This window comes from Accipiter gentilis, chromosome 31 (genome assembly GCF_929443795.1).
Source record: "Accipiter gentilis chromosome 31, bAccGen1.1, whole genome shotgun sequence".
In the NCBI taxonomy this organism is placed as follows: domain Eukaryota; kingdom Metazoa; phylum Chordata; class Aves; order Accipitriformes; family Accipitridae; genus Astur; species Astur gentilis.
The window spans coordinates 4,282,034-4,307,895 of record NC_064910.1 but is presented as its reverse complement, the minus strand read 5'-3'; the positions used below and the strand labels follow the sequence as shown (position 1 = coordinate 4,307,895).

General features: G+C 41.5%; 1 protein-coding gene across 1 annotated transcript in view; it reads left to right on the top strand.

Annotated features, from left to right (window-relative positions):
* Positions 1–24,733, top strand: part of SLC5A7 (solute carrier family 5 member 7) — a 29,105-nt gene extending 4,372 nt beyond the window's left edge. Inside the window, exons 3-9 of the mRNA XM_049834359.1 lie at positions 3,522–3,635; positions 6,661–6,816; positions 11,648–11,796; positions 15,755–15,898; positions 17,780–17,933; positions 19,151–19,368; positions 20,118–24,733. Coding sequence (XP_049690316.1) covers positions 3,522–3,635; positions 6,661–6,816; positions 11,648–11,796; positions 15,755–15,898; positions 17,780–17,933; positions 19,151–19,368; positions 20,118–20,741 — 1,559 coding nt within the window. The 3' untranslated portion in view covers positions 20,742–24,733. The remainder of the gene's footprint in view (positions 1–3,521; positions 3,636–6,660; positions 6,817–11,647; positions 11,797–15,754; positions 15,899–17,779; positions 17,934–19,150; positions 19,369–20,117) is intronic.
* Positions 24,734–25,862: the final 1,129 nt, after the last annotated feature.

Below are 25,862 nucleotides of genomic sequence, written 5' to 3'. Positions count from 1 at the left end.
TGAATTTTATATTCCTTTTGTCTGATTTAGAAAAAAAAATAATTTCACCAAAAAAGGTATTAAACTAACTTTAAATTGTGGCTTAGCAAACTGAGGATCAGAAAATTAATATCTAAGGTTGAAATCCCATCCTATCATATCCCATTATTTCTTTTCTAATGTATTTACTGATGTCAGTGTACTTGCTGACTACCCATTCACCCCCTCAGAAAAAGCCATCTAGCACCTTTCTAGAGCTCTAGGGTCCTTGGCAGATGTTCCAGAACAGTCATGTGCCCAGAAAAATTGATCAGCAGCTGTTTTTCAAACCCTAATCCAGAAATCAAGACAGAAAATTGAAAATAAGTGCTAAATCCACCATGCCACCTTACCCAGCGATACCTGCCCGCGGGACATTGTTCCCGTCCGCAGCCAGGGGAGGGCAATGGCCCCCGCAACATCACACAGAAGGGAACTGACCCATCTCCCTCCAGAAGAAAATCAGGGAGCTAGGCATAGCGTCCAAGTGCCCCTTGGAGAACACCCCCCACCTCAGTAGCAACCCCAGGCGAATCGATTCCAGACGTTGAAGCCTCCTTGCACCACAGCTGCAGCGATGCTGGACATCTGTCCTTGACTATGGGATATTATTCCCTGTGTGGAAGTGGGTATCATTCATGCAGGATTGGTGCTCATGCTGTTTCTGGGGAAGGAGACAAATACAATTCCCTTTCTAAATATTTACTGTTGTTATTTTATACACGTGCTTACAACCTATTCCGTAAGTCTGTGCTGCCTGAGGCACAATAGGCAACACACGTCCCAGGTAGTCATGGACTCAACGGTCAACGGCTCAACGTCTGGGTGGAGGTCAATGACGAGCGGTGTCCCTCAGGGGTCCGCACTGGGACCAGTATTATTTAACATCTTTGCTGGGGACATGGACAGTGGGATTGAGCACAGCCTCAGCAAGTTTGCAGATGACACCAAGCTGCGTGGTGTGGTTGATACTCTAGAGGGAAGGGATGCCATCCAGAGGGACCTTGACAGGCTAGAGAGGTGGGCCTGTGTGAACCTCGTGACGTTCAACATGGACTAGGGTAGGGTTCTGAACACGGGTCGGGGCAATCCCAAACATGGATACCGTCTGGGATTGAGACCAGCCTGTGGAGAAGGACTTGGGGTTATCGGTAGATGAGAAACTGAACATGACCCAGCAATGTGTGCTTGCAGCCCAGAAAACCAATCACATTCTGGGCTGCATCAAAAGAAGCGTGGCCAGCAGGTCGAGAGAGGGGATTCTGCCCCTCTGCTCTGCTCTGGTGAGACCCCGCCTGCAGTACTACGTCCAGCTCTAGGGACCCCAGCATAAGAAAGACATGGTCCAGAGGAGGGCCACGGAGATGATTAGCGAGCTGGAGCACCTCCTCTATGAAGACAGGCTGAGTGAGTTGGGGTTGTTCAGCCCGGAGAAGAGAAGGCTCCGGGGAGACCTTACAGCAGCCTGCCAGTACCCAAAGGGGGCCTACAAGAAAGCCAGAGAGGGACTTTTTACAAGGGCATGTAGTGATGGGGCAAGGAGTAATGGCTTTACGCTGCGAGAGGGTAGAAGAAAGAAGTTCTTTACTGTGAGGGCGGTGAGGCACTGGAAGAGGTTGCCCAGAGGGGTTGTGGCTGCCCCATCCTGGCAGTGTTCAAGGCCAGGTTGGATGGGGCTTGGAGCAACCTGGTCTGGTGGAAGGTGTCCCTGCCCATGGCAGGGGGGTTGGAACTTGATGATCTTTATGGTCCCTTCCAACCCAAACCATTCTGTGATTCCATGATTCTATGATTCTAGGATGCTGGTAACCAAAGTATCATATTCCCACCTACCTTAATTTACACCTTCAAGAGGCACAAAATCCCAAATGTCTGACAACTTTTTATGTAGACTCTGTATCTCTGCTCTTCCCATCAAGGATCAGCGTGCACTCATCTTCTCCATGCGGTCGCACAAGGGCATCACTCGCCTCTTGTCTTGTCTCTGAAGTGCACATTAGATCTCGATACCCAAAAGTCTAGCAATAACAGGGTTCCTTGGGTCATTTCTTTTGTTGCAGACATTCTCTGCATGCACATCCCTCATAGAAGTCTATTATACTATTTCCAGCAAAAGAACGGTCCATTCCTGTGCTTCAAAATGCTGAAAAAGGGACAATTGTAATGCTCTGATTGCTGGAGATCTTTGATTCTAAAGCCATGGTGTAATTTTATATCAAGTTAAAAAAATACCCTCTGGTAGTATTTGAGAGATGAGATAGCACAGTTAAGCGGAAAAGAGTGGTTATTTACATTTTCATGAAATTTCTTTAGGAATCTTAATTAAATTTTCTTCATTTGTGTTTGCCTCCAATTGTTTGTCTTAAAGATAAAATCAGGTTTGCTTGTATGACGGTAGATGCTAGGAAAATTCTGAAGAATCATCAAGGAAAACAGAATTCTTACAATTGTGAATTTTTACACAGAAAGCCTGAACTGCTTTTATATGAGAAGGCAAAGGCTTCTGAGGTAAATCAAAATAGCATGCAAAAATTTAGTACTTTCAATGATCTGCCTGCCCTTGTTCAAACTACAGGCCCAGATTCATAAAACTTATTAGAGAAAATCAAGATCTTCTTGCATGGAATCTGCAAACAAGAAGACATAAACTTTATTACGTAATTTGTTATGAATTATTTTTGCAGATGTAATCACAATACATTTCTGTGTTGGAGACTTCTTTCATACATACTGTAGGTCACAAATTATCAAATGTAGAAACTTCTTTTCAAGGCAGAGAATTAATTCAGTAAGGGTCTGACTTAGAGAGATAAAATCAGAAATATTACAGATAGCACAATTCACTGTGGGAATATGTCTTCAGCAAGCACAAAAATAAATGAGTCAAAATTTCTAACTTTAATAGCAACACAGAACCACCAGAGCCCTGTATGGCAATATAGCATTTAGGGAAGTCAGAGTTCACTAAATGTGCTCCATGTAGCCACAATTTAAAATTTAGCAAGGTTTTAAGTGCAATTTTTTTCATGAAGTCCCTAGTAAATGATAGCTTCATTAAGCTCTTGTCAAATTTAAATGCTCTGAGTTTTCCCAGCTGGGATGACTTTATCAATGTATGTTTACTGTTCTTCTTCAGATCTCCCCTTACATCTCTCCTTCATTTGGAGTAACCTAAAGAAAATGGTAACGGTTAATGAGTTGATGTGCTTCATTCATTGTAAACAAATAGCGAGGGACTCAGCCCTCACATCTTTGCTGACTGTACAGATGCTTAGACGCCTTGATGATTGTCTCAGTGCACCCGACTTCTTTTTTCATATGCTTAGGTTGTAAGTTTTTTGAATTACGACTATCTTTTATGGAAAGATGCCGTGTCTGCCACTTGGACAGTACATAAAATAAAAAATAGCAATATTATGAGTGATGACAACTTCATTCTACAAGGTGGGAGGTTTTTTCTTTTATTGTGCACATTAAAGACTTTTCCACCTCTTCTTTTTCAGCCACATGGGTTGGAGGAGGTTACATCAATGGGACAGCAGAAGCTGTGTATGTCCCAGGCTACGGTCTAGCTTGGGCTCAGGCACCTATCGGATATTCCCTTAGTCTGGTCTTAGGTAAGCAAAGAACTAAACCTAATAGTCTCTTATTTTAAACTGTTCTGATGACAAGTCCATCATTTGAAATGAAACAACTAGAGTCTGATAAAAAGATACTGAGGTAAACTGGATCCTTTCTGCTGATAGCTTTGGCTATTAAAAAGAAAAACAGAAAATCACTATAAATAGTTTGAATATCTTAAGTCTCCTGAATGCCTTGGAAAGATGTATTTGATTATTACAACCACAGTGATCTATGGAGTTCAAAATAAGAAAGGTTTTGTTGTGGGATTTTTTTTAATTATATATACTAAGCTTTAGATATTCAGAGTTTTTTGAGTGCCTATATGATCTAGAACATGACACTCTCAGGGCATCTAAGAATCTTGGAATTCAAGAGTGGCAAATATGCTTTCAGGTTAGGAAAGTGCTTATACCTTAAAGATTTCACCAAGAGTCTAAGTAACTTGTTGAATTTTGTGTAGGAAGTCTGCAGCAGAACCAGTCTATTCCCTTAAAATTGTACCAAGCATCCCCTTAAATGCAGTACAAAACTCCAAATCACCTGTCAAAATGCAAATACACAATCCTGTTATATAAAGGGTCAGAGTGTAAAATACAGACAGCATTATAAATTTAATGCTGTGGCCTCTAATTCCTGAAATGTAGTCTCAGAAATCACAGCAAAAAAAATTTTCTCACCGTGTCTCAACCTCATGGAGCAGCTTGCAACGAAAGTATTGCCTTGTGAGCCATGAGGAATACTCCACAAAATTGTCGGCTACATCCTCTCAGTTTGTAAACAGATGACGTCCCTAAGGCAACTACCGATGTAACTGTTTAGAAAGAATGTTGTTACAAAAAAGATCCTGTGTTTTTCCCCTTTCATTAATATGACCACTGCATTAGCTCTTCTAATAGTACTTGACCTCTCAGTCTGCTGTGAGTCTTTTCTCGTGGTCCTCCTTCCCAGTCTGTCCCTTCGTTTCCTTTGGTTGCTTATCCAGGTCGTTTTGCCCCTTTTATTTCTTCCTCTACAACTCGGTTTCCATCCTGGCTATTTTTTCCCCCGGGAAAAGCTTTCCTATGGCCTGTCCTGGCTGTCGTCTCTTCACAGGCAGAAACCTTCCCCCTCGTAGAGTTCCCCTCTGGCACGCGTGGGCCAGCTCCAGTTCCAGTCGTAGTTCCCATCCCTGAGAGCAGCTCTGTTTCCTGTAAGGAAAAGAATACCGGTAGATGTCTGCCTGGAGATCAGCTGATGTCATTATGAGGTCATGAGGGTCATGATCCATTGATGTCATTAAGCGGTCGTTAGGATTGTAGTCACAAGCATCTTCCTGACTCTCAGCCTCTGTAGAATTGACACAAATTAATAACAGCCTAGAAGGGGTTGAGTTAGCCTCTTCCCTCATTTCCAGCTGGTTTTAGATATCCAGCATTTTTTTCCTGGAAATTATCATGGCCATTGCAGAGAAAAGAAATCTGTATCATGTAATCATAGATCTCTCCGCAGAGCACAGAGAAGAAAGCATTTCTGTAGGCATGATCTGTACATGCAGGTTTGAGAGGGAGAGTTGTTTACGCTTTTTTAAAAACAAATAAATCAAAATTATAAATACAAGGCTAGAAGAAATATTACTGCTTCAGACTGGAAGGATTTAAGATTCCTATAATCTCCCTGTTAGTTCAATGTTGTGCCGCATACCACTCTTCCTAATTTTCAAGCAATTCAGTTTTAAAGGTTAGAATATCTCCTATTTCCTTTGACACTTGCTTGAACGTCCTAATAGATTGGAATACCAGTGACTCTTTTTTCTTCTTTTAGTTGTCTTTTGTGATGATGACATAAGAAGTAGAATAGGAACAGGATCCATGACCAATCCAAGAACAGTAAAAAAATGCTGGGGGGGTTCTGCATCCAAACAACCTTCCTAAGGACAGCATTAACATAAGCAATATAAATAACTTGTGATTGGTAAGCTGGCACCTTCTGTTCAGGGAACTTAATGAAATGAAGAAATATGGGTGATACGAGGCGATACATAGAAAGGTGGAAAATCTTCTGTACAATACGACGAAAACATTACACATCTTGTGATGAAGAACCTAACTAAGGGTCACCAAATACTGTACAGTATATTTTATTGGTAACTGGTTTTCCAGGTTTTTTATTGCACCTTATACATTGCGTTCAGCAGTTTTACTGTGGTAGAAGTCTACTTAGTTACAGTCATGGGCAGATCTCAGCTACACAGGTTTCTATACAAGGGCTTTTTCAGCTTTCCTGAGATATGTCCTTTTTCTTCCCCAGCCAGAAAGAATTTGAGGACTGTACATTAGAACGGTGAGGCCTTTGCACATTTATGTACATATTCAGCACATATGCCAGCCAGGCAGAGCGGAATTGTGATACATCAAAATTCCTGAACGTGCATAAGTGAAATAAGTGTATGACAAACGTTCGGGGAGCCTGACACCTGCAGAGCCCAGAAGGCATCTGACCTACCCTGCAGGTGTAGTAAGGTTGATTTAAGCATACATAATAAATCTGAATTGTCCTGAAAGAATCAGATCTGCTGTGTATGCACTAAACCATGTGTGAACTCGTATTTCTGATCCAGGAATCCCAGACAGTTTTATTTTTAGAGTAGGATCATGTGAAAATTCATGCTGGATTCTGCTCTAAGAATGAACAGGATTAGGTAGAAAAGCCATTCCCTTAGGCTGATCCAAAATTAGACAAACCTCTGACATCATCCATAATGGCAGATTAAGTAAACTGAACCAGACAAAATAAGACAAACTTATTTTTCATTATCAGCCATAGATGTTAATGGTGTCGATGTGTTTCCGTAACTCTGTAGACAGATGTAAGGTAAGAGTTCACAGAGGATATATAACTGTACTCACTTCTCTAAAAAACCCCAACAAACAAACAGCAATACTGATATTTTTGTACCCTTAACTAACAATCAATGTTTACCCCTTAATAGCAATGCATTTCTCCACTGCAGCTGGTGTCTTATGCTACTTTTCTTTGTAGGTGGCCTTTTTTTTGCAAAACCCATGCGATCCAAAGGCTATGTGACAATGCTAGACCCTTTTCAGCAGCTTTACGGAAAAAGGATGGGAGGACTACTGTTTATTCCAGCTTTAATGGGAGAAATGTTTTGGGCTGCTGCCATCTTCTCTGCCTTAGGTAAGGAATAAGCAGTATAAATATTAATTTATCACAGGTGGAAAGGATTAAGAAAACCAGAAATGCATTCAAATTCTGGCTTAAAATGCTAACTATCCTAGCCAAATAAGTCAGTGTGTGACGGTTCTCAGACCCGTGCTAACTAGTAATTAAACCTGATAATGGTACCCCATTAATTATTTTGGTGATGGAAAGACACACAAGGTATCTATTCATAGAATCATCGAATCATCAAATCACCAAATGGTTTGGGTTGGAAGGCACCTTAAAGACCGTCTAATTCTGATGCCCCTGCCATGGACAGGGACACCTTCCACCAGTCCAGGTTGCTCCAAGCCCCATCCAACCTGGCCTTGGACACTGCCAGGGATGGGGCAGCCACAGCCTCTCTGGGCAACCTGTTCCACTGCCTCAAGTACCTTCAAGTTTTCCCTTTTCAAAGGGCATAAAAAGATTTAACAACAAATTTCCTTTAATTGTGAAGGTGACATGAGTGATTGCAAGTGTCCCTTTTATGTCAAGGCTTCTCTTTTACACCACTGAGATCACAGAAGGCAGTCAAAATTTCCCTTAAAGATATGAAACATAATTGCCAATGCATCTAAACAAAGCAATCCTTTGCATATAGGAGACCTGCCTATACAGAACTTTCCACAGCACAAATGATAGAAGTAAAACAGATGCTGATCAATAAATTGAAGTATTATTCAATTGTAAATGGCTTTCTACTTGACAAAATTAAGAAAATACTTAGGATTCAAGAAAGGATACAGAGAATTAGTGGAACTATGACTCAATAGAAAATCACCCAACTACTCATTCAGTCCTGAAAAAAAAATCAGTTTCCAGGGTTTTTAATTATATTTCAGGCCTGGATTTAGCAATCCTTTCAAGAACTGAGAAAGCCCTTGAGCTGAAGCACCAGTAGTTGACTTTTACCGGCTAATCATACTCATAGCGCACATGCATGTGGTAATGCTTTCTAGCACAAGCTATTTTAAACAGAAAATAAACTTTGAAGGTACTCTCCAACTGTGCTCTGATGAACTGCAAAGCAATGGGGGGCTTGTTTACCACAATTTCATCACAAAACCCTAAAGGACTAAGAACAAAATACATGCTGAGGTAATAGAACTTGAATAACTTGAAGAACACTCTGAGTATTTGGAATATACTTTCTTTTTGATTGAGGAAAAGCTGATCTGTGATATTTCAAAGCAAATGGTGTGAATACCTTTCTAGTAGGTTTATATTAACAAGTGACAGTGAAAGACTGTCAATGATTACAAAGGTCATTGAAGGTTTTTATTTTAACTATTCTGTGAATATTCTGGTTATATTACACCTCCTAAATTGCACACTTGTCCTCACTAATGAATATTTAAACCCAGTCCTCTTCACTATTTGACCTTCCTCATGACTCCTTGCTCGGCAGCATTGTAGAAGGGAAAGACAGGGCTTCCAGCTTGTGAAATAGGTCTGTGCTTATAATCCTTAAGCACATGGACTTTGAGGGCTCACTGTACAGCAAAAAAACACCTGGCAGCTCCCAGTAGCTCTTATATATCATACATCATGTTCTGTTCCGTTGCCAGAACTCTTCCATCTATGTGGTCAAGAATATCCATCTACAATACCTGCAAGGACTAAAAATTATTGTAAGATGTTTCATTTAAATCATCCTAATTAGAAGGAGAGGAATTCTTTAAACATGCTTTTAAAACACTGCAATCACTTGAAATAACTAATACATCTAAGGGAAATGTATAACCATCCTGCTAGCTGCTAGGAGGGCACAAGAAGTTCAGGAGGTTTCTTGAACGCACTAACAAATTCCTGACACAAATGATCAGGGAGCTGATGAAGGGAGGTGCTCTGATGAACCTGGTATTCACAAACAAGGAAGAACTAGTTAGGGATGTGAAGGTCGGAGGCAGACTTGGCTGCAGCGTTCATGAAATGGTGGAGTTCAGTGTCCTGAGAGGAGGGAACAAGGCAAAAATCAGGACTGCAACAATTGACTTCAGAAGAGTAGAGCTTGGCCTCTCCAGGAATCTGCTTGAAGGAATCCCATGGGAGACAGCCCTGGAGAAGAGTCCAGGAGAGCTGGTTGATATTCAGGGATCACCTCCTCCAAGCTCACGACAGCCCATCCTGACAACCAGGAAAACAGACAAAGCTGACAGGACACCTGCATGGATGAAAAAGGCGCTCCTGACTAGACTCAGACGAAAAAAGGAAGAATTCAAGAGGTGGAAGCAGGGTTGGATGACCTGGAAGGAATACAAACACTGTCCAAGCATGCAGAGATGGGTTTAGAAAAGCCAAAGTCCACCTGGGTTTGAATCTGGCCATGAAGGGCAGCAAGAAAGGCTTCTATGAGTACATAAACTAGGGAAAATTGTCTGCTGTTGAATGGGTCGGGGGACCCGGTGGCAAAGGATGTGGAAAAGGCTGAGGTACTCAGTGCCTTCTCTGCTTCGTTCTTTGCTGGTAAGACCAGCCTTCAGGAATCCCAGGACCCTGGGAATCCTAGAAAAGTCCAGGGCAAAGAAGGCTTGCTGGAGGAGGATCAGGTTAGGAAACATTTAAACAGACTGGACAGACACAAGCTCATGGGACCTCATGGGATGCATCCCGCGAGTGCTGTGGGAGTGGCTGATAGCATTGCAAGGACACTCCCAGTAATCTTCTGAAGACTGTGGTGATCAGGGATGTTCCTGAAGACTGGAAGAAAACAGATGTCACTCCCATCTTCAAGAAGGGCAAGAAGGAGGATACCAGGAACTCAAGGTTGGTCAGCCTCAGCTTGATCCCTGGGAAGGTGATGGAGCAAATATTCCTGGAAACTACTTCCAAACAAAAATGAAGGTCAAGAAGGGGATTGGGAGGCATCAGCATAGATTTATGGAGAGGAAATAATTCCTGACCAACCTGACATCTTCCGTGAGGAGCTGACTGGCTTGGTTCACGAAGGGAGAGCAGGGCATATTGTGGATTTCAAAAAGGGCTTTTTACACCATCTCCCATAATATTCTCATAGACAAATAGTTGAAGTAAAGATTAGATAAGTGGACAGTGAGGAGGACTGAAAACTGGCTGAACTTCTGGGCTCAGAGGGCTGTGACCAGCAGCATGGACACCAGCGGGTGGCCAGTCATCAGTTGTGCACCCCAGAGGCCACTACTGAGTCCTGTATCGTATAACGTCTTCATTAATGACCTGGCTGATGGGACCAAGTACACCTTCAGCTAGTCTGCAGAAAATAAAAATGAGGAGGAGTTGCTGAAAGACCAGGCGGTTGTACTGCCATTCAGAAGGATCACAACAAGCTACAGAAATGGGCCAGCAGGAACCTTGTGGAGTTCAACAAAGGGAAATTCTAACTCCTGCACCTGGGGACGTGCAACCTGATGTCCCAGTAAAGGCTGGGGACTGACCAGCTGGAAAGTGGGTTTTCAGAGAAGGACCTGGGAGTCTTAGAAGGCAAGGATGTTGATCATGATCTAGCAATGTGCCCTTGTGGCAAAGCAAGCCAATAGCATCGTGGGCTGCGTTAGAAGGATCATTGCCAGCGGGTTGAGGGAGGGGATCCTTCCGCTCTACTCAGCACTAGTGAAGCCACATCTGAAGCACTGGATCCTGTGCTCCCCAATACAAGAGACAGGGACATACTGGAGAGAGTCTGACGAAGAGCCACAAAGATGATTAAGGGACTGAGGTATCTGGCATATAAGCAGAGGCTGAGAGAGCTGGGACCGTTCAGCCTGGAGAATAGAAGGTTCAGGGGGATCTTATCCATCTGCATAAATACCTGATTTGGCAGTGAAGGAAAGAGAATAAAGAAGATGGAGCCAGGCTGTGCTGCCCAGTGACAGGACAAGAGGCATGGACACAAACAGAACTATAGGAAATTCCATTTCAACTTAAGAAAAAACTTTTTTTTACAGTGGGAAAGGTCAAACACTGGCACAGGTTGCCCAGAGAAGTTGTGGAGTCTCCATCCTTGCAGATAGTCAAGACACGACTGAACATGATCCTGAGCAACCTGCTCCAGCTGACACTGCTTGAGTGGGGACTTGGACTAGACAATCTCTAGAGGTGCCTTTCAGTGTCAGCAGCATTTTGATTCTATGAGCTGTTTTGTGGAGACTGACTCGCCAGCTCAATATTGTGGTTTGCTTTCTACAAAGGAAATGATGGTGCTTGGAAAAGTTCTTGGTTTCTAGATAGACAATGGAGGACGGATTCTCCTGTTTGCAAAGAAACCCACCTTTGTCCCGTGTAAACAATTCAAAGGCACTTTAGAAAGGTCAGTGGACAATTGTCCCTATAGCTGATGCCTCCTCTACTGTTCCTTCCTTGGTCAAAAGGGGCTAGCTCAGAGCATAAGTGGGAGAGATACGAAAGGGTGTGATAAGTTGCAGCAGACCTCCCCTAGGCCTGGCCCGCGCTGCAATGACACACTTGCTCCCATGCAGCTGCAACTCACCCAGGGAGACTTCAGCTGTCTGAGCGTGGCTGCTTTTCCCTAGGCAGAACAAGAGTTTGTAGTCCTAACAGAGCACAAGAAATGTAAGGAAAGGCCGTTGGGACCCTTCCCTCCTCCGTTTCCTAAGAACCTGCAAAATGACAGATGCTAAACTTAGACCAACAGGAGCCTTCCTTTTCCCACTCCCTTCAAAGGTGCAGAACGGGTCTACAAAAGATAGAGGGGAGAATATCTTCATGCTATTGCCAAGTGTCAGACCAGCACCTTAACAAAGGTGAGCCTTCTCATCGGACATGCTGTGACATAAACTAACACACAGCGCTCTGTTTTTCCCCACAGGTGCCACTATAAGTGTGATCATTGACATTAATGTCAACATTTCGGTTATTATTTCTGCCCTGATTGCAACTATGTACACGCTTGTGGGTGGGCTTTATTCTGTGGCCTACACCGACGTAGTTCAGCTCTTCTGCATCTTCCTAGGATTGGTAAGTTTGGCTTTTTTTTCCTTTTTTGAGGATTATGGTCATTATTCCCTGAGCGTTATGACTGCTGAGACCTATTGCCCAGCTTCAGTTTTGGAACTGTGTCTTCACTGAAAGCGTGGAGAAGGCAATATCTCCACTCACGGAACCCTGACTTTAAAGACTTTGCGTTTACGTCAACGAGCAGCCCGTGCTTTGACAATAATGCTGACTGAGAGGCTCAATTCTTTGGCTTTTTTCCAACCAGTCTGATAGCCCAAAAATTCCTGCAATTTTCCTGCTGAGTGTACATCTAAGTCCAAATAGGACTGGAGCTGACTCCTTCCCTATCTGTCCATAGGACTGTGGCACAGGCACTGGAAGGAGGCATCGGACGTAGGAAGCAGTCGGTAAAGCAGTCCAGAAACGCTGGCATCGGACTTGCAGAGCTGATACTCTCCTGTTTCTCTTTCCTGTAGCTGTCACCTACTCACGCAGCTTAGTTAATCTTCTGCTTTAAATCACCTTCTTGGTTTTTCCCTCATTTCCCTCCGCCGTCCTTGGAGACCATAGTATAGGAAGTTTCACCAGATGACCTTGCTGTTTGACTATGGTGGTATGAATATCCCCTCATCAGCTACCAATGATATGCTAGAGGGTAGCCTTTGCTTTTATTTACTGCTGGTTTTAAGCCCTACTCTGAAAAACATCGATGCGACGGGGCTCAGATCACGGGGGTGCAATCAAAGAAGCTGCTGTCTTTGTTTGCCAGTGGCAGTAATAGATGGTCGCAGGTGTGCAGAGAACCGAGACGGGCTGAAATAAATGGGGTGGCTCAAGGTGAGGGAACTGAATGGCACCTTGGGGACCCAGAGTTGTTTCTCTGCTTTCACCAGAGTTCTTGTGCAGCTCTAGGGAAATTGCTTCAGCCAACCAACCCTGTGTGTGTCCTCACTCTGTGGCATCCCACTGTGAGGTCTATGGCCTTATATGCAGAAGTGCTTACGCATTCCCTATTGTAACTGACTTCATGGGAACGGTGCTAAATACCCTGAAAAAGTAAATCCAAGTGTTCCAGCTGGCCAGCTCAAATCAGGAGTTATTCCCGATCTTCTTCTCTTGTACCTTTGTTCTTCACCTGCACAGTGGGGAAAATACTGTCTCCTTCCCTAACATGCATGTTAATATTTGTGAACCATTCTGTTTCTACAGGTGGTGTGCATTACAGAAATTCCCAAAATTGTAGATAAATTACAATACAGAAATGCTTTTCCAGTGAGAACAACTCATGCGCTGCTAAAAACCCTGATCCTGTGGGAATAACATGCGATCCTGTATTAAAGGCAGCATGAACCTGACGGGGAGGGGAAAGCAAATGAAGGTTGTATAGCAGTCTTCTAAATGATGGGATCTGTAGCTTTAATAGTGTTCTTCTAATTCAGGTTGGGCTCTTTGTGTAATTTCCCATTTGAAATAAACAGCAATAATGTCACGTAGAAGAAACCATATTCATAACCTCAAGAGTCATTAGTGGGACTGGAAGCATCAGATAGCATCTAAACGGTCACGTTCTAGGTGAGGCAGTTTTAGATAAGATGGGAGATTTTCACAGTAGATATCATAGCAGAAGATGTCACAGGCTCAGGTATCCCAGCTTCTCCTCCAGGCTCTGGAGCAGTTTGTATTCCCACTGGCCAGAGCTTTACTGCTCATCCCTCTAATGTCTGTTCCTCTCCTGCTCCTTACCCAAGAGGAGATGCTTGTTGTAACCACTTCTGTTCCCTAGCCTGGCTCCTCATTTCAGCCACAGAGCTTCTTCCTTAGGCTTTCACAACATCTACCCCAGCCAGTACTTCCCTGGTTTTCTCCTTACAATCCCATGTAGTCTCTATCCTTCCCTCCTCGCTCTCCTGTATCCACATCTTCAATTCTCAGCTCTTTATCTTGCCTAGTGAGTCTTTCCCTCATCCTGCACTGTATCCCTACTATTTACAGACTCTCCATCTCAGATGTATTATTAATTCCCCATTCTAAACTCTTTGCCACCATGCAGAAGTCCTTTTTTTGTGATTTCCAACCCCATGAGGTCCAGGTCCTTCTAGCTACCTGCTACTTCTACCCCTAAGCTTCAAGTCCGAAGATAAAGTCCCAGTTTCTGCTTCACTTTCATGAACCTCCATTTTATTTGCCCTGCATTCAAAACAGGGAATTTTCTGTTCCCGTTAGGAAGAGCTTAATGAAGAAATCGGGTCTATGTCTATATTAAGCAAGTTAAGCAGTGCCAAGGTGAAAACACAGGATCATCCATAATGCTTAATTGTTAACAGAGTCCTGGCACTGTTTTGGCCCACACCAACTAGTATTTTCCCAGATAGTTCCCACGAAGAGTTCAGGGCTGTCCTTTTTGGCAGGGAAAGGAGTCTAGATGTATGGATGTAAACCATGACATGTCAGTGAACTGCAGGGCCAGAGAAAGTGTCTTGACTTGTTTTATTTACTAATGTAGAGGTAGTCCTTGAGACCACAGATTACTGTCAGGAACTGGTATGGATTACAAAAGCTCATAATGCATTTGCAATACAATACCTATGAAATCCTGGGCCGTGGCATGGAGGCTACAGGTGGACCTTCAGAAATTTACCCTACTGAAAATCTCAGCTGAGTGTGGGCAAACTACAGCTCTTCAGAAGCTCATCACTTGGACATGTCTGACATTTGAGGTTCACAAACAAGGATAAAAAAATCCATTTGACGTCCTTGTTCCCCATGAATTTCTCAACAAGAAGAGTATTAACATCCATTAATTTTGACAATATGTTTTTCCCTCAAAATATCTTGGAGACAGTTCAAACATTTTGGTGACCTTTCCCAGAAAAGCCCAAGCAGACAGTGAGAAGGGAATCTTTCTGCCCAAGTGCTTAAATTGGCAAAGTTTAACATGTAACTGAGAACAGAATACTATGGTACGTGATAAACAGCCTGAACAACAGGCAGTGCTGCAAAATATTCTTCACACATTATTGCAATAATTGTGCAACACGGTAGAGGAAGATGTTTGATTTCTCCCCTCCTTGCTCTTGTTACCCCACATGCTTAAAAGCGATCAGTTGGATTGGGGTAATCTGTGTGGGTTTGGATATCACTGGATCCTTAAGGATGTCATGCTTGTGATGGTCTATTCCAAATAGCACAAAGCCTGGTTTTTTTCGTCTCAGTAGGAGCTGCTACGGTTCTCTGCATAGAAAGTGAGTTACATCACTGCAAAATGAATTGGCAAGTAAATGCACAAAAAGTCAGCTGGTGAAGGAGATGAACTGTCTGGCAGAAACTGTCTCTGGGAAGGGTTTCTGAACTGATTTTTTTGGCCTAGATCAAAAACAGAGACTGAAAATAGTCAAAAGCCCAGACTGAAGTCACCCTCAAGGCAGGAAAGTGCTGTAACATTGGGCTACTGGGTGTTCTGGAGCAAGAAATACAGGAGTTCACTAATAGTACCCCTCTCTTGTCACAGTATAGTTTTGTGTTGAGTTAAAAACAAATTCCCAAGCCTTCAGGTGTGTTTGTAATGTCTCATGCCTGTATACTGGCAAATGCTGATGCTATTGCACACAAGTTTATATGTAGATGTTTCTCTACGGTGTGGTCCAGGAAAGGGTGTAAAGAACATACGTGTAGTTTAGGGAATATAAAATGAAGACGTATAAATGTGTCTTTCTTGCTGATTTTGCAATTTACACTGATTAATTCTCTGCTCATACTCATACTCTGCAGGACAGAGGTACGCTATCCATTACCTAGCTCTTTGGATTTTGGAGATGTTCCGCCAACACACAACCTGACTTTTCTGCAAGTCAGCTGAGCAATTTGGCATTTGATCTGCAGCATGCAAGAAAAAGAAAAACAGATCCATGTTAATATTAGAATTTTGCAGATTTAAAACGCCTTCTTTAGACCTGAACAAAGTGTTTCTCTTTGGTTGCAGTGGATCAGCGTACCCTTTGCGATGTCCCATCCTGCAGTGACAGACATTGGGTTCACGGCTGTGCACCAGGTGCACCAAGCACCTTGGCTTGGATCTATCAACTCACTTGACATTTACACATGGCTGGACAATTTCCTTTTACTGGTAAGTGATGGTTTGTATGAAGGAATGAAACATTTAAGCACTCACACTGTGTTACTGTGACAGCTGAAAATAATAGAGTCTAGTTAAGAGTTTCCAGCAAACTGAAAACTTTTGCCCTCTTGACTCCTTCTTGGTATTTTTGCACATTTGAATGATTTCAGTGAAATATCAGTAGAATATTGTAGCAGAGCTGTCAAAGTCAGCATTGCCAGGAATGCAATTTAAATATCATCAGGCTGAAAGAGTTGACTTATGCTAAAATTAATTAAAAGTATGCAGCTAATACTTAACTGATGTCATCGTTGGCAAAGGAATTTATATATTGCGGAAGGCAATAAATATGTTATACAAATGATTAAATATGCCTTAGGTATGGCTGATGTAGAAAAGCTTTGCAGAGATGGATGGATGAATTCATACAAGCACACATGCCAGAATGAACTGAGGGCTTTCGTTATTTAATACCTATGCATTACACATGGGATCGGCGGTTATTAAGTACTTTCCATTAGAAGATGTAGGAACACATGCTAACATTTTCCATTCTTAGTGTCCCTGAGAAACTCTACACTGTTTTTATTATCATGTTGTACTTTGGGATTCCTTTCTCTGCTTTTTTAAAAACTCTCAACCAAAAATCTTCAGAGTTTTCTGATAATTGGGCTATTAAAATATGTTGTGTTATCCAGCTTAAATTCTTTAGAGATTCTCAGAGAGCCAAAGAATGTCATTAGCTCAGGCAGCTGTATTCTGTCCGGTAAGCCTGAAGGTTTCATCTCTGCTGATGGCCAAAGGGAAGCTCTGATGTTGCCAAATTGTGACACATTTTCTTTTCATCTTGTTTGTTTCATTATAGCTCAAGAAATTTACCCATGCTTGGAAAGCTTTGTTAAAGGAACATTATTAAGGCTGCAAAGGAAAACAGTCATAAATAGCAAGTCAAAATCAGAGTTGCCTGTAAAACATTCATTTGGTCCCTGTGTGTGCATGAAACATGTATGAAACACCTGTATACACACTATTTGGTCCAAATGCCTCCTGCCTCATTTAGTGTGTAGAACTGGACTGTGCACGTTTAGTGAGCAATTTGCTTTATTTTCTTTCCATGCTGTTTAGTCATAGGCACTTATTTACTTAGTGGACACTATTCAAATCCTGCTTTCAGGACAGAATTGTTAGCACTTGGGGTTTTTTAGCCTTTGGTAATACTCTTTTGTGTCATATTTTGCAGACATCATTTTAAGTCTAATCAGGATCTTTGCTGTTTTATACCCAAAACGAGAGAACGGTTGCCACCATAAAAGAAAACTTTCTTTTACTGCTTTGTCTTTATTTTCTATTGCTCTCATGGTCGCTTAAGACAATGGGAGAATAATTTTTCAGATTCTTGTGTTCAATGTATACAAAACATGTTGCCTTGTTTAGATGGCCACACGCATTCATAAAGGAAGATAAAATCTTGCTTTCAAATCCTATTAGAGTCTAATCTAATTTTGGTTTGGGAGGGTACTGGAGACCAAATTCTTCAAATATGAAATATGAAAATAGTATTTTATAACCTTTCATAAGGCTTTATCAAGTATTTATACAGCTCTCAATACTTGGGAATTACAGACACTATGTAAGTGCAAAGTGTTGTTGCTAATTGTACAAAGGAATAACTTGTCTAAAAGAATGGGATTTAAGTGGATTTACAAAGGTTTGACATTACTTGTGAGAATGCAAGCTACAGCTATTACTGACTGATATTCAATAAATAAATGAAAGAGCAGCAACACAGCATTCAGCATTCAAGTGATGCTTCAACGTAGTCTCTATACTGTGATAGCAAAAAAATCCAGTTTGCCCCCAGTGATGGGACGCTGCCAATTGTGTTTGCAGACATTAGGAGGAATCCCATGGCAAGCGTATTTCCAGCGAGTTCTCTCCTCATCTTCTGCCACATATGCTCAAGTTCTGTCATTTCTGGCTGCTTTTGGCTGTCTTGTGATGGCTCTCCCTGCAGTACTCATTGGTGCAATTGGAGCATCTACAGGTAAATGATTAAAAATGAATAGTACAATAAATGTACAATGAGTAGTACAATAAATGTGTGAAAACCCTACAAAGCTTATGTTAGATATAATCTAGCCAGGTGACATCATTAATCAAGTCATAACTTCTTCAACAGGAAAGTGCACTGAAATATAATATTCTAGAATATTTCTCCCAGGAGAAATTGCTTCTACCCCAGTGGCTGAGATTAACTCATTTTGTACATTCCAGGTATCTACAGGCATAATATTTCTATTTAATGTTTAAGTTAGATACTGGTACTTTTATTTGGTCCTAATAGTAATAATGAGGAACAGCTGAGGGAACTGTGGTTGTTTAGCCTGGAGAAGAGGAGGCTGAGGGGAGACCGTATCGCGCTCTGCAACTACCTGAAAGGAGGATGTAGCGAGGTGGGGGTCGGTCTCTTCTCCCAATAACAACTGATAGGACAAGAGGAAACAGCCTCAGGTTGCACCAGGGGAGGTTTAGATTGGATATTAGGAAAAATTTCTTCACTGAAAGGGTTTTCAAGCACTGGAACGGGGAAGTGGTGGAGTCACCATCCCTGGAGGTATTTAGAAGACGTGTAGATGTGATGCTTAGGGACATGGTTTAGTGGTGGACTTGGCAGTGTTAGGTCAACGGTTGGACTTGATGATCTTAAGGGTCTTTTCCAATCTAAATGATTCTAAATTATTCTGTGATTTATCAGAAATTTCTTACCTTGACCAAAACATCTTTGTCAAGGTCTTTGCCGTAGTGAGAGTGATCCCCATCACAGTGATCACGTAGCTAAACTGTTAGAAATGTTCTGTTAGAAATATTTAACACATGGCTTTGAGTTCTGAGTCTGTAATCCAAGAGAACAGTTAAACACATCACAAACAAGCATGGATCCCAGACTTGTTTTATTGAGGAAAACAACATTTATGAGCAATGCAAAGCTTTAATATTAACCTTCCTACTGGATAACTACCGGCTGTGGTCAGACTGAGCTTAGGGATAAGGGAAAATGCTGAGCAGAATTAAATCTGCCTAACAGAAACCAGTGGGACGCTGCCTCTCTGAAATGCCGTCAGTCTGGCCCTGGTAACAGTTTGGCCATTGAATGTAAATGAAAATGTGGCACTACGAATAGCTTACTACACATGAAGTCAAGAGATGCTGTAGCTGATGACTACTAATGCTACTAATAACGTATCCGTGTCCGTATTGCAGCCTGGAATGACACTGACTACGGTTTCCCTGACCCTATGGCTAACAAAGAAGCAGATATGATTTTACCGATCGTGCTCCAATACCTTTGCCCAGTCTATATCTCGTTCTTTGGCCTTGGTGCTGTATCTGCTGCTGTGATGTCGTCAGCTGACTCTTCAATTTTATCAGCAAGTTCTATGTTTGCTCGGAACATTTACCAGCTTTCCTTTCGGCAAAATGTAAGGTTATATTTTCATTTTTACTTTTAGAGAAAATTTTAGGTGAGACCTTAACTAAGTGATGCATAGACTGTAATTTCATAATGAAACACCTCTTTCAAATTCCTGCCTAGGACTAGAAAAAGTGTAGCATTTTGTTCCTAACAGTATATTGAATAAACTGAAAGTCATAAAAGTATTTATGGTTGTGACTGACGACAGAGGTGAAAAGAGCTAGCTCAGGGGAGGCAGCTTTCAAGAGTTTTCATGGCACTGCAGTTCATCCAAGCAGCTCCTAATTATTGCTGCAACCATAAGCTTTATTTAAATGCTTAACAAAATGAGACATCTTTCTGAATTATTGATTTAACAGGAAATCATTTGACAACAGAATGGGCTAGTGAGTTGGAGTTTTTCTTAGGAAATGGAAAAGAAGAAATTCTGATGCTGACAGTTTTTTCTGGTTGAGCCATATTGTGCTTATATTTAAAAGTTATTTCTAACACTGCTGTTGGTTTTTTCTTTGATATGTTATCAAACTTCTCCTTATTCTCAAAGATTAATGACTTCAGGAATGGCAACCAAAGCTCTTGGGTCTTTTTCTCTGTGCTTGAGATGGAGACAGAAACAGATATTTGTTTGTAAATATTATTGAATATGTCATGCAAAATTTCTTTTACAATGCAGTATCTTATATAGACTATGTGCATAAATGTAGGCATACATATATCGCCGTGAAAAATACACCTAACGCTACCCTTTTTTTGCAGGCTTCAGACAGGGAAATCGTGTGGGTCATGAGAATCACTGTTTTTCTGTTTGGAGCGTCGGCAACAGCAATGGCACTGCTAGCTTCGTCAGTCTACGGCCTGTGGTACCTCAGCTCTGACCTTGTTTATATCATCATATTCCCCCAGCTCCTGTGCGTGTTATTTATTAAAGGAACCAACACCTACGGTGCCATTGCAGGATACTTGTTTGGCCTTGTTCTCAGAATAACTGGAGGAGAACCGTACCTCTACCTTCAGCCCTTGATCTACTACCCTGGCTGCTATCCAGATGAAAATAATATTTATATCCAGCGATTCCCATTTAAAACACTTGCTATGCTTACCTCCTTCTTTACTAACATTATAGTCTCCTACTTAGCCAAATACTTATTCGAGAGTGGGACTTTGCCACCAAAGCTGGACTTCCTTGATGCTGTTGTTGCCAGGTACAGTAGAGAACACATGGACAAAGCAACTCTTGTAAAAAGTGACAATATTGTATTAAACGAACTTGCACCTGTGAATCCACGACACAGTCTAACTTTGAGCTCCACTTTCACAAACAAGGAAGCCTTTAATTATGTTGATTCAAGTCCAGAGCTGTCCAACACTGAAGATAATTAAAAAAAAATCCGACAGCCACAGAAAAAAACAATACAAAGCAGGATATTCTACAAAGACTAGTAACAGGCATTTTATCAGAAGAAAAGCAAGATTTGGGAATAAAATGCCACTGCACAATTCTTTAAGTTGATTCTAGGAGCAGGAGCATCCCAAGGGAGGAACTCTTTTCTGTTATTATCTAACATGTTGGATTAGATCATAGAGTGTGTTTCAAAAGATACACTCAGATCCCATTCTTTCCACCCAGAACTACATACTGTGTAATTAAAAAAATATTTACAATTGAAAATATATGTAGTAGAAAAAGTGCAACGGTTATTTAGCTAGGACATCATATGAAGAGATTATAGTACAGTCATTCTGAAATACTATCAGTCAACATTTTATTGGCATTAAGTGAAAATATATTGTTACAGCTATAAGTGATTTATTAACTAAAGAGCTAGTTGCTTGAGCAAAGACAGATAGATAACTTCCCTGGGGTTTTGGTCTGGTTGGTTTTTCTCCTCATAAAGAAATTAAAATAATACAAATCTAGTATTTTATTATTTGTAAAAGACAGTAAAATGCGCAAATAGTAATAAATTCCTTGTAGGAGTGCTAAACATCATATATTAATTTAAAATGTTAAAATGAAGTCACCAGTTTAACATAATTATACCTAATGCAAGACAACCTTAAGCAAAATATGTTACTATAGGTGTTCTTTTTTTCCTGTGGTTAGTGGCTGTCACCAATGGAGGATGGCAAAATTTTTAAAGCAATAATTGGAGTTGAAACTCAGCTTGTGAAAAAGGACAGAAATCTTACAAACTAAATAGAACTTTTCAATGTTGAGAGAAGAAACCTTGTCTTGACTTATCATCCAAATGAACACTGAGCAAAGCAGTCTGACACCAAGCAACCGCAGCAATGGAACAACTATTAAAAAGTAAGGAGAGTCAAGAAGGCTTGAAAAAACAGAGAGGGTTTTCCATGGGGAAAATTCCCTTTTTTCACTTAATAAAAAAAGTCTTTTCAAAGACATTAAAAAGTCTTTGGGGTTGGTCTTGCTGGGATTACTCTGGAAAGTGTAGATTTTCCATGGAAAATCACATTTTCTCAAAAATTTGATTTCCCGTGGGAAAAACAGCCTTGCTGGACAGTTTTCCACGTCTGTAAGCGTCTACCTCCAAAAGCAGCAGCAGCTTGGAGGGGAACTGAAAGGAAAGCCGAACCCACAAGTGTAGTGAAAGGCACAGCCGTGTCTTCCCCGAAACGCTGGACTCCTTTATCACCCGCTGTTGTCCTGGGCCATCCCGGTGACTCCGCGGAGCACCAGCAGCGGCCAGGCACGGACGAGACTTCGCTCAAGAACGGCAACGTTGGCCAGAAGCAGCAAAGCAGGGAGACGTGGCCTCTTCCCACTTTGCCCTGGCCGGCAGGGAACACGCGATGTCGTTTCCATTCGCCCCCGGCCGAGATGATTGTGTCTGTCCCCATTGGTACGTGCCTTTCACAGCGGGAGATCTAATAGCTAGATTTCTATACAATTAAGAGTTATGCTCCAATAATTCTTTTTAACATGTCACAAAATGTTCAACCGAAATCCAGATATCCTCCTGTTGCCGGTCACTGGTGAAATTTCTTCTTTAACATTCACGGCACGAGGAGCTATACTGGAGGACAGGAGACGTGAGAATAGGTTTTGCTGCTAAAGGAAGAAGCCATCAACTTGTGCATTCAATGTTGACATAAACTTTCACAAGGTTGAATCTTTAGATGTGTTTTTGCTCCTTTTGTGGAGTTTTAAATGCATATATATATTTTATACGTAGAGAAAAGTAATATTAGAGATGTTGATTTTTTTTCTCCATACACTGCATTTAAAAATAACACTGCATCTCAGTTCCGAATATGCATTGCGAACTGCGGTACTACTGTGCTAACAAATATTGAGTGTGCTCTGGGTGGAGGGAATCAAAATCAGGATCTGCTCTAAAACCCCAGAAAAGCCAATATAGCAAAGAAATGACAAATCCCTGCAGGGTCAGCAAAGAAGCTACCGATGAAATTCAGGGTGCTGAGGGTCTCACAAACCAGACGTGAGCCCAGCCATATTCATTCCCCCATGAACCATGGAAAAGAGAAGAGGAAAGTGATTGTATGGAGGAAAGAGAGGGGAGAACAGAGTCACTGCTGAATTATTATCCATTTCTGGCCCAAATCCACTAGACTGAATCCCTTCTTATGAGAAAATATCAAGCCACTGGTTTTCCCACTTACACAGACAATGCCTTATGCTGCAGTTTCAAATTATGGGATCCCATTTTACAGCCACCTGTAGGTCTTCCTAAAAAAAAATTTTCTCTTACTACACTTTTGTCTAGGAATTGCTAGAATTTCGCTATGAGAAGCTGCATAGTGGCCAGATGCTTTGAATACAGCATTAGTTCTGTATTATTTATTTCAAAATGCCCAATAGTGGGAGGAGAAGGAAAGGAGAAGGGGATTCAGCTGGAATCATTTAAGAAATTTTGATGAAAAATTAAAATCTTTCCTTTTCCCTAGTACGCCCTTGTTGCCACTAAAACATAAAGGCTTTTAAAATACTCAAAAAAAAAAAAAGTTAAGTGGAAAATTAAAATGCGTTAGTCAAAAAATTTCAAGCCAGATGCTTTCAACATTATCGGAAAATTTTATGCTGTTTATCGCGTTGAATATGTTTGTGAAATCACTGTGATTTTGCAAAGTATTCCTGTTTAGATGGAACTATGCATTCTCTGGTGGAAAACGGTTCCAACAAAGTTTTCCAGTCCTCTCTGCAGAGACTGAAAGGTTTATTGCACTTTTACAAGTAGCCCACCGTGGAAGCTTTATAATGCGAAGGAGAGAAGTGACACTGAAGACTGTTCGTCGTGTGACCGTAACTTGCTTTCCACGTACCAAGTCTCTGTGTGTGTCTGCGCGAGTCCAACGATGGCTGAAGTGGTGGCCGTGGTGGGCTGTGTAGTGGACAGGACGAGTCCAAAACCAAACTAAACAGTCCCATGCAAAGTCTGTTTACAAGATTATTGCCTTAGCTCAGCTATCCTACCATTACATTGATACAAAGCTGTTCATATAACCAAAGGCCATATCTAGGATTGATAGCTGGGGGGGGGGAAAAACACAACACCACACACACACACACACACAAAAGACAACAAAATGCAACCAAGTTACTTCCACAAGCAAAATGTCAACAGGACGTGATTCTTGAAGTAGATTTTATTTTCATGGGAATATCAGATGCTCCTTCTCCACTTTTTCAATTTGTAGACAGTAGTACTGTGCACTAAATTGGATCTATAATCAGTGAAGCAAACAGCTCATTTTCAGACACTGAGGTTATTGTTCTGAGCCTACGATTTCTAGATAAAATATTCATGTCACAATCATACATTTTACTTTCATATTCTTACATTCGTGAATAACACTTATTCGACAGGGTTTTTTTACCTCCTTTGCATGAGATGTGTTCATAAAATCAAGGTTAATAACATAGCTGAGATGTCAAAAGAAGTTATGATTTCATCTATATTTGTCCATATGGGATGGTATATGTATTATAAATAAAACATACTTTTGTGAACCTGAACTGAATGTAAACATTAAGTGGATCAAATAAAGTAAAGTAAAATATTTAGTCTTTTATTTTCATATAGTACAACAATTTAGGATTTCAAATATAAGTATAGGAAAAAACCTGTTACTCATTTTTCCTTCTGCCCTTCAAGCGTATTTGATCAAGTACCATGTGCAGTTAGACAGTAAGTTATTGTAAGTCTGCTATTAATCAGGGCAGTATTTGTGGCTGTTGTTAAAAAAAAAAAGTATATTTTTGTCTGTGTCAGAAATGTTATATTAAGACTATACTTAACGAAGCGGATAGGAAGCATAATATAGATATATATGTTTTAACTTCATTTGTATTGTATTCAGTAGTGCCCATGCAATTCAGGAAAATACTGTCTGGTTTGGGGTCTGTTTTGTCCATCTATTAAAAATAAAGACGTTTATTTTATTATCACTCAGCATCCCCTGAGGTTTTGTGTCACGGGCACAGCCCCCCAGAGGTGAGGTGGCCCGGGCAGAGCGGGATCAGCGGGGCCACCCCCTGCCCCAAAACCCGGCTCCTATGTTGGAAACAGAACTTTCATTTCAGTCACCTCTTCCTTGTCCTCACAACCACGAAGAAGAGCCCCTGAGCTCCAGGGAAACCTACATCCAGTGGGAATCCCTCCTGCAGACCCCTCGCCAAGGACCTTTCTCTTGCGGGTGTTGTGCGGGGAGGATGGGACCCGAAGAGGGGCCGCGGTTTGGGCAAGGAGCAGAAAATGTGCTACGGGAGCGGGAATGCGCGTGCCTAGAGATTGCAGCTGGGTTCCACCTTCCGTGCGTGCGGACTGGAGCAAGGGTTTGGTAATTTTTCATATAGTGGAGGAGCCCTTTGCGGTGGGACATAAAGTTATCCTGGATATTGCATGTGTTATAAATACAATTATTTAGAAATCAAGATTTTAGCTGACCGAAAACCAAATCTGTGCTTTTATCCTCCCAGTAAGAGTTTGATCTAATGTCCACTGAAGTCAAAGGAAAGACACAAATGGGTGGCTATCCAAATGCTACTATAATGACAGTATATGTGGTATATTTATCCCCCAGATGCTTTGCAAAAATACGCGGGCAACACTGTCCACTCATCGATGGCAAAAATAAGGCATACTGGTTTGTTTTCCAGGGCACTGAGGTGCTCGCTCATGGAGCAGAGCACAGACAGGGGTTTTCAAACAACGTCGAATAACGTAGACATTTCCTTGAGGCCATAACGCTCTGGTCTCTCTTGCAATTCGGGAGTCGGTCCCCACCTGCGCTTTTGAAAAACTGAAGCGTGTTTTAAGACAAGAGCCCTGATATCTTGTAAATCGTATCTCAGAACAAAAGCAAGTCCATAATCCTGCAAATTCAAAAAGGCAAGAAAAAGCATGAAGTAACGGTGCGCTGATGACTGCTGTGGAAGAATTACTAAATTGTTTCACCACCTGAGATCATAGGTAAAGTGCCACATGCAGGCCAGCTGTGGCCAAAACCTCAGCAAAA